This window comes from Arachis ipaensis, chromosome B02 (genome assembly GCF_000816755.2).
Source record: "Arachis ipaensis cultivar K30076 chromosome B02, Araip1.1, whole genome shotgun sequence".
NCBI lineage: Eukaryota > Viridiplantae > Streptophyta > Magnoliopsida > Fabales > Fabaceae > Arachis > Arachis ipaensis.
Window position 1 is genome coordinate 103,896,910 of NC_029786.2, and position 9,343 is coordinate 103,906,252.

The window sequence follows — 9,343 nt, forward strand, 5'->3', positions numbered from 1 at the left end:
CAACTACCATCTCCTTTACCAGTAATTTGGACAGATTTCTTAAAAAGAAGTTCTGTAATGTGCAGTTCTATATACTTCATTTCTTCTTTTGAAACAATATCCAACTCAACAGCATGCGTATTTCTATAGTGTGTCTGCATCACAATAAAATATATAGTTCATGGTTTTTTTTGTAAAGCATAAATGTTCCTTTATGATGCACTTTCTATGCTAGATATTTATTTTTAACCTTTAATCCAACAAGTATGTCTTTAGAGGTCCTACCAGCTGCATATGTCACAAAAACATACTCAAATTTCTTCTCGTACATTGATCTCCATTCATCAAGTTCTTACAAATTTAAACATTAAATTAACAACTATTATTGAAGCAAATTCGTTATCATATATCAACTTAAAATTTATATTATTCAAATATAGTGTAACACAAGTTTAAGATTATGCCTAACAAAGCATATATATACTAAAAATTTATATTATTCAAATATAGTTTAACACAAGTTTAAGATTATGCCTAACAAACAAACCTACATAGTAACTTCGTTCGCCGTTTTCAAGTATTCATTAGAACATGATCGTCCTGATATAACCTCTAACCAACACCTAACATTCAATTTACGGAACCATATATCTCTAGAAATTATCTGTAACCAAAATATATTTATAATAATGATCCAAAAGTACTAGAATAATGTTAATTTTAAATATTCATACATCTCATATTAAAATAAACATAGCCATATCAAAATAACTATGATATCACTTAGAATTTACTACTAATACTCTATAAAAAATTAAAACATTATATCCTACATAAGTATCTTCTAATAAAAGTTATTAGTCAACTATACATGTATCCATTCCCAACACTACTCTATCTTAGCCAATAAACCACAATAATAATCAACTTAATCTTCATTATCATCATCCTCAATATTATCCTGCATAATTATATAGAAAAGTAATTAGAAAAATATTTATAATGACATTCGCGATTATAAAAATTAAAAAACCAGACTGAAAACTATCAATAACTGATATCATTAATCCTTTCTGTACCGTGTACAAGTTTCACCAATGCATAGTAGTGTTTCACAAATCCAAAATTAGAATTCAAAGATCAAAAAAGTATAAGCTATAAATCATAAGATAAAGAGCTATAATTTAAAAAATCATCACCCTAGCAGCTAGACAAAAATCCCCTGCCTCCCACCACAATGCCAAAATCAGAACTGTTGCCACAAAGTTTCCCTATTCTCTTCACATTTGAAAAGTTGAACTCTCCTACACAAGCCAATCTTGAATTATTACTCCTCCAACTACTACATGCAACAGCAACATATAGAACATGACTAGGACGAGCACCTAAAAACTAAAATTTTAATATATTATTATCATGTTATACATACTATATCTGCTGTTGTAACATTTTTTTAAATTAAAACTAATAACTTTAATTTGAAAATACTAATACTATAAGTCTATAACCATAGCTAGTATTATTTGCTTTTTATCGGCAGATGAATAAAAAAATAGAGAAAAATTCATATATACCAAGTCATCCCATGTTTCTTCTAGTTCATGGTGAAAAGAAAAGAGCCAAAAATAGCAATATAACTTTCAGCCATAGCAAACAGAAGTGCACAAAATCAGAAATACAACAACTAGAATTGCACAAACAATTTTCAGCCACAAACAAACGGAAGTGACACACATATCATTGCAAGAAGTCAGAGGAAGAGATATGTGCTTAGTTTTACAGGGGAACAAAGTGAAACAGAACCAATAAACCAACCAAACTAGCAATTAGCAGTTGAATAATTTTCTTTTTCCAACCAAGCATAAATCATCACCTTAGTCGCAGCTTCCAGGCTTACAAGGTCTAAGTGGAAGTCAAGCAGTCCAGGCGACCTATCAGCTAGAACCTAGAGCCAAAATAGCAAAATGGAAAGAAGGTAAGTGATCAAATGATATATTCCTTTAGTGCAATTGTTATTATACCTTGCAAAGATAGTGCATCAATGTCATCTTATTGTTAGAATCACGAGTGTCAGTAAGCTTTAAAAGACTATCCTACTTGAATTCAATTGCGGATCTTGCAGATCTGGCAAGCAACTAATGAAGTAAACATCTATATATGTCAGAACACAAGTTGGATATATCAGCTCACAAAGAAGGAATGTATAATTTGTACTCATTTTTATTTTATATATCGGAACAAAACACATCTTTTCACCATTGGATAGAATGTGTGATCTGCATATGATAAGTCTACACCCTCAACCAATGGTAGAAAGGTATGTGCGAGTTTGTAAAATGAGCACACAATATATTTTTCTGTAATATTGACACTTGAAAGCTAAAATGAGATAGTCCACAATAACATGCTGCACATCCTTCAACTATGAAATTTAATATTTGGTACCTATAATAATCTGGATTTGGCACAAAAGTAGAAGTGTTTAGTAATCCATAGTTTCCTCCAACCAAACTCTGTCTGCAATATGTTCTGGTGTCATAAACAGTTGACATTCCAAGCTGATCCAAATACCTGTGTTATGATGTATTAACATTAGAGTAAATGCTTGTAGAATCTCCAATGACAAAAAAAAATTAAAAAATAATAAAAAAAAATTCAAGGTGAGTTAGTTAGGCAGAGAGACGAAGCAAGCGTTGATGGAAGACCCGAGCCGAAGCTGAAACCCTAAACCCAGACTCAGGGCCGAGGAAGCGTTGATGGCCGAAGCAGGAAGGCGAGCTTACGAACTATGATAGAGCGCGACAGAGCTTGAGCGGCGATGAGCTTGAAGCGGCGACGCGAGCTTGAGGCGGCGACGTGAGCTTGAGGCGGCGACGAGCTTGAGGCGGCGACAGAGCTTGAGGCCGTGACGAGTTTGAGGGGGCGACAGAGCTTGAGGCAGCGACGAGCTTGAGGGGGCGACCAAAGCTTGAGCGGCGACGAGCTTGAGGGGGCAACCAAAGCTTGAGGAGCCGGCGACGGGCTTGAGGGACAGAGTGGCGAGAGAAGAGAGAGGTGAGATTGGTTCTGATTCTAGGTTAGGGCACCACGCAAAGAGGGTAAGTGAGGGAGAAAAGGAAACAAAAAATTACTAAGTGTTTGTGGGTTGTGTTAAATTTTTTTGTACTAGATACATTAGGCATCACTTTTAAAATGCACCTAAAACTTAACAAATAGGCTACCCTTTAAAAGCGTCTCCTTTGATACGAAAAGTGAACCTATAGATATCAACCTACGGCTACGCTTTATAAGTGATTTCTATAATACCTAAGGCTACACTTTTTAAATGATACCATAATTGTGTATCCTTTTCTCTTATAAAAAGGCAACACGGAGAAAAGTGTAGGCTACGCTTTTCAAATGTAGCTTAAAAAAAGTGTGGCTGAATGGGTATTTTTCTTGTAGTGAACAGTAATTGCATGTTCTAATGAAGAAAATGGAGAGGTTATAGCCATTTCGTTAGCAAATGTGCTTGCACAGCATGATGATAAGTCCTCCGTTTTCATTTCTCCTGTCACATGCACCACAATTTTATGTTTACTATATTGGTCAGTCGTAACAATATTGAAATTGATAATGATTTATTCAATATCATGATTTTTTCACTGGAAATTGAGAACAACAATAATGACGACGTAAATACTTAATTGTAAACTAACTTTTGCTAGCAACAAACGTTGAAAGAAACGGAAAACTGCTTTTATTCATGAAAATCAATAATTCAGTAAAGACTTAATTGAAATACGAAAATACAGATAGTAATGTAACAAGCAAACTACGTACATCATAATGATCTATTAAACTTATTAATCATACACAGATTCTTTATAAATGGCGTTCACATTTTTCATATTTTCACTATGCCACGTAAGTATCAAAGTAATCTCTGAAGTTACCCTCGAGGCTCAAAGTAATCCCTGAACTTAAAAATTTGTCGAGATCGTCCCTGAAGTTGATCTCCGGTACTCATAGTGGTCCTTCCGGTGAATTTCGTCCAGCTGGCGCAATTGGAAAGCTGACCTGGCGTCGTTGGTGACACGTTAGCAGCGCAACGGCTAGCTGACGTGGCGCAGTAAATATTTTGGACTCAATTTGGTCCCTAATTTTAGTTTAAAAACCCTAACCCCCAATTGACTCTCTTCTCCTTTCTTCTTCATCGCACTCTCTTCAATATTTGAGTCTTGGCAACAACCGTCTACAGGGAACCATCATCAGCGAAATCTGCAAAATCAAGCAGCTGAGTGAATTGTACATAACTGAGAACAAGCTAATTTCTGGAGAGGTTCCAACTTGCTTTGGTAATCTTACTTCTCTAAGAAAACTTTACTTGAACTCCAACAAACTCAGTAAGGTGAATTCTTCTCTTTGGAGCCTCAGAGACATTCTTGAGGTGAACTTGTCTGACAATGCTTTAACTCTGTGTCTTTCAATTGAAATTGGGAACTTAAAGGCTGTGACTTTCTTGGATCTATCAAAGAATATGATCTCAGGAAGCATTCCTGGGGCCATTTCTGGATTGCAAAATTTGCAAATTCTCAACTTATCACAAAATAAATTGGTAGGGGGTATTCCTGATTCACTTGGAAGTTTGATAAGTTTGACAGATTTGGACTTATCTCAAAACAACTTGTTTGGCTTGATTCCAAGATCACTGGAGTCACTTCATTATCTTGAATTCATCAATCTTTCTCATAATAGTTTGGAAGGAGAGATTCCGAGTGGTGGACCTTTCAAAAATTTCACTGCTCAATCTTTCATGTTTAATAAAGCACTTTGTGGAAATGCCAGATTACAAGTCCCAGCATGCAGTAAAGTAAAGAAGAAAGGATCAAATGCAAACATATTCTTCATCAAATGCATATTGCCTATAATGGTTTCAATCATTCTAGTTGTTTTCTGTGTGTTTTTTCTCGTCAAGCGTCGAAGAAAGAATGGTGGTGATACTAATGAAGGAACATTATCAGCATTACCAACAGCTAGAATGATTTCGTACTATGAACTATCACAGGCAACTAATGGTTTTGATGAGAGTAATTTGCTTGTTAGGGGCAATTTTGGCTCTGTGTTCAAAGGTTTACTTTCAAATGGGATGGTGGTTGCTGTCAAAGTGTTTAACTTGGACTTGGAATTAGGATCAAAGAGCTTCAGTGTAGAATGCAAAGCAATGCGCAATCTGCGCCATCGAAATCTCATGAAGATCATAGGTTGTTGTTCAAGTATAGATTACAAGCTTTTAGTGATGGAGTTCATGCCTAATGGGAGCCTTGAGAGATGGTTGTATTCTCATAACCATTGTTTGGACTTCTTGCAAAGGCTAAATATAATGATAGATGTGGCATCTGCATTGGAGTATCTGCATCATGGATCTTCACCTATAGTGGTTCATTGTGATGTCAAACCTTGTAATGTCTTATTGGATGAAGACATGGTTGGCCATGTCAGTGACTTTGGCATTGCCAAATTGCTTGGCGAGGGACAATCCAAAGAATATACCAAGACCATGGCTACAGTTGGCTACATTGCACCGGGTAAGTTATGCTACACCAGATTATAATTTCCCTTTTAACTTTGGTCATTTGATTATAACCATATGCTTGATTAGTATGCATATACAATTGAAGATCATAAATCATTCATTGACCTTTTAGTAATAATTTGTAATCAAAGTTGAACTACAATGCTTCTTTAACTTTTTCTGTAGTAATTTTCATTAGTTCAGAAATTTACTTTCTGTTGCGGTGGTGGTATCTAAACATTTTGTTTCCAATTTTAGTGGCTTGTATGTCACATATACTTGTTCTATAAACAAATATTTTATTTAAAATAACGAGGGTAATTTGAGTTGCAGAGTTTGGATCCAAAGGGATTATCTCTACAAAGGGAGATGTATACATTTTTGGGATAATGCTGATGGAAACATTCACAAGAAAGAAGCCAACAGATGACTTGTTTGTTGCAGGATTAAGCATGAAAGGTTGGATTAGTGAATCATTGTTCTCAGTTATGTACAATTCACTCAGCTGCTTGATTTTGCAGATTTCGCTGATGATGGTTCCCTGCAGACGGTTGTTGCCAAGACTTAAATATTGAAGAGAGTGCGATGGAGAAGAAAGGAGAAGAGTCAATTGGGGGTTAGGGTTTTTAACCTAAAATTAGGGACCAAATTGAGTCCAAAATGTTTACTAAGCCACGTCAGCTAGCCGTTGCGCTGCTAACGTGTCACCAACGACGCCAGGTCAGCTTTCCGGTTGTGCCAGCTGGACGAAATTCACCGGAAGGACCACTATGAGTACCGGAGATCAACTTCAGGGATGATCTCGACAAATTTTTAAGTTCAGGGATTACTTTGAGCCTCGAGGGTAACTTCAGGGACTACTTTGATGCTTACCTCCATCGAAATTCTTAGAAACATTGTCTGTTGGGTCTTCTGCATCATCATCTCTTGTCAGCTGTAAATCACCGATGTCACTTGCTGCTGATATGCTAAACCCTGGTTGTGGAGAAAAAGTAGCTTCAACCTCTTCATTCTCTCCTCCCAATCATACAAATCTTCTGGTTTTACATGAACCACTACACTCCAATCTGTATCTACTTCATAATGCACATAGTATATGAGATGAGCTTCTAATGCCAATATGTACGGTTTATCGTCTTCTCGATCATTGGTATGTATCGGACGAGTGAAATTGATGCTGGTAAGGCCTAGATGGTCTTGTTTGATACCTCTGCTCATAGTTGTATCAGTCCGAATACATTTGAACAAAATCACCGTGAAATGGCAGCCGTAATTCAATTCGATTATGTCCACAATTTTTTCATAATATGAAACACTACCAACAGCCACTCTATTGTCACGCATGTTCGCATAACTTCTTGTATTAGATGAGACATAAACTCCATCATTTTGGATTTTCAGCTCGTCTTCCTTTGTGATAGTTCTAAACTTGTACCCATTGACGTTGTACGCTCCAAAATGTCTTGCCTGAAGCATGGGACCGCATGCTAGCAACTTCATTTCTTACGAATGAAGCGTACTGTCCATTGGAACCTAGCACCATAACATCCATTGTTTATATAAAAATAGAGGTTCATAATGTTCAAATTGTAGGCTAAAAAGACATTGGTCAAGTTAAATCTATAGGAACCTCATGCTTGAACCAACGAGAAAATTCTGCATGCACAACGCTGTCTATCTTAGATTGCGACCTTGTTTGAGTCTGTAATCTTTGTTTTGTTTCTGCCTTAAATTCACTTTATGACACAACAGAAAATTAGTCCAACTACTCAATGGGCAAAAAGAGTTATGCTCGTGTTTAGGAAATACATGTGCATACTTACTCAAGAAATAGAACGACGGCCTCGCAATTGACTAGCACATGACGTTGTGCCTGATATTTTTCTATTGGAGTGAATCTAAAATGTGAAACAGCCCCTGAAGCCTTTCCAATTTCTGGGAACATAGTTTTCCCTAAATGTTGTGTGACATCAACAGGTTGATCATTAACTCGCCCTGGTTGGTTGATTCTAGTCTCAATATTATCCAAATATCTAGAACAAAAAGTCAAAATTTCCTTAAATAAAATGCCCTCCGCAATTGAGCCTTCTGCTTGTGCCCTATTACGCATGTATTACTTCAATCGGCTTAGATACCTTTTATAAAAATAGGACATAACGCTCAGCATATACGCAAGTAAATGAATTGAATGTATTAAAGAGGTTTATTAGCGAGCCAACTTTTCTGTTGGATACATCCACCGATAATGTACCGGGCCACCAAAGGTAAACTATGACAGTGAAGAATGATTGAGGAAAAATCATTTCCAGCTGACACAGAGTTTGCACAACATGATTCTAAAGGTCATCAAGTTGCATAGGGTTTACTGCTTTTCCCATAGAGTTATCGGAAAAATGATGACAAATTTGCAATCACAGTCAACAACGGAATCGGCAATGCATTCTTCACCAAAATCAGAAATAATTGTTTTATTATAATGTGGCAGTCGTGACTTTTCAACCCAGACAACTTGCACTATCGCAAGTCAACACAACGAGCCGTATTGCTAGAGTAACCATCTGGAAACACCACGTTCTGTAGGGTCTTCAGGAATACATCCTTTTATGGATTCGACATTGTGAATATTACTGAAGAATATTTACCACCTTCGCCCGGCCACATTTCAGGCCTTATGCCCATGCTTTGTAAATCTTTGCGAGCTTTAAGATTGTCCTTTGATTTGGCGTTATCGTTTAGGATAGTGAAGACCACATTGTCACAAATATTTTTTCTCTATATGGATCACATCAAGGTTATGACGCAATATGTGATCCTCCCAGTACGGAAGGTCAAAGAACACACTTCTCTTTTTCTAGGGCGATTCATCTTGATCTGCATTTTGATCAATGCTTCTTTTTTTTGCTGCCAATGTTGAATGCTTCCCAAATGAAACCTGTACGTTAGACTATTACATCAAGACATCTGTTCCATATAACATTTTCGGTGAATCTCTGTTTTTGACTTGCCCATCAAATCTATTCTGATCTAGTTTATATTTATGCCCCTGATTCGAAAAGCGACGATGGCCCATGTAACACCATTTCCGACTGAATGTCAGCCACTGAATCTTAGCGTCTACGTTACACATAGGACACGCTAACCCACTGTGCGTATTCCATCCAGATAAATTTTTCAACCCCGAGAAGTCGCTGATAGTCTACATTAGTGCCGTGCGCATGTTAAAGTGTTTCTCTTGTTAGCATCGTAAATTTTAACGGCATCTCTCAGTTATTTCAACTCATTAACCAAGGACTCCAAATAAATATCTATGTTATTATTAGGCATTTTGAGGGACAGCATTAATCGAAAGAAATTAATTATAATTATTCACACATACATTAGCAACAAAAGGAAAGTGTAGAGGTGGAGATTGGGGACCACTTTCTCCATAATTGATAATTGATATGAATATATACACTTTGAGTCAAAATTTTCTTTAAGCTAAGGATCTTGGGAAGTTAATTATAATTGGCCCACGAACCCTATGATCCTTTATACGGTTATATACTTATATCAAAACCTAACTCAACAACAAAGGAAATTGCCTGCCACTGTGTCCCCCTTTTCATAATTTGGCATGTCATCAATATATATCAAATTGTATTGGCTCATAGATACGTATATAATCTAGCAATTCATACTTAATTACCACATTTAGAAGAATGATTTTATCCAGATAAATGATTTCAGTAATTAAGTAATTAAGAGAAATTTTATATTAGAAAATATAAATTTAATATTATGAATTTAATAATGTTTTTAATTATGTTG

The 9,343-nt window shown here is 36.2% G+C and overlaps 1 protein-coding gene and 1 long non-coding RNA gene across 3 annotated transcripts; one reads left to right on the plus strand and one right to left on the minus strand.

The window, feature by feature from the left end:
- Positions 670-2,351, minus strand: LOC107628579. Of its 2 annotated transcripts, XR_001617841.2 has the most exons (3): positions 2,001-2,351; positions 1,853-1,924; positions 670-940 (listed from the first exon to the last, which is right to left on the minus strand). It is a non-coding gene; the product is annotated as an uncharacterized LOC107628579 (long non-coding RNA). The 2 variants fall into 2 exon arrangements; XR_002358092.1 differs by lacking the exon at positions 2,001-2,351 and having other exon boundaries at positions 1,853-1,994.
- On the plus strand, positions 4,166-6,108 carry LOC107627939 (receptor kinase-like protein Xa21; the record flags this gene model as incomplete). Its single annotated transcript, XM_016330746.1, has 2 exons — positions 4,166-5,546; positions 5,867-6,108. Coding segments are annotated over 2 exons (1,623 nt in total), but the record flags the coding sequence as incomplete, so codon positions are not given.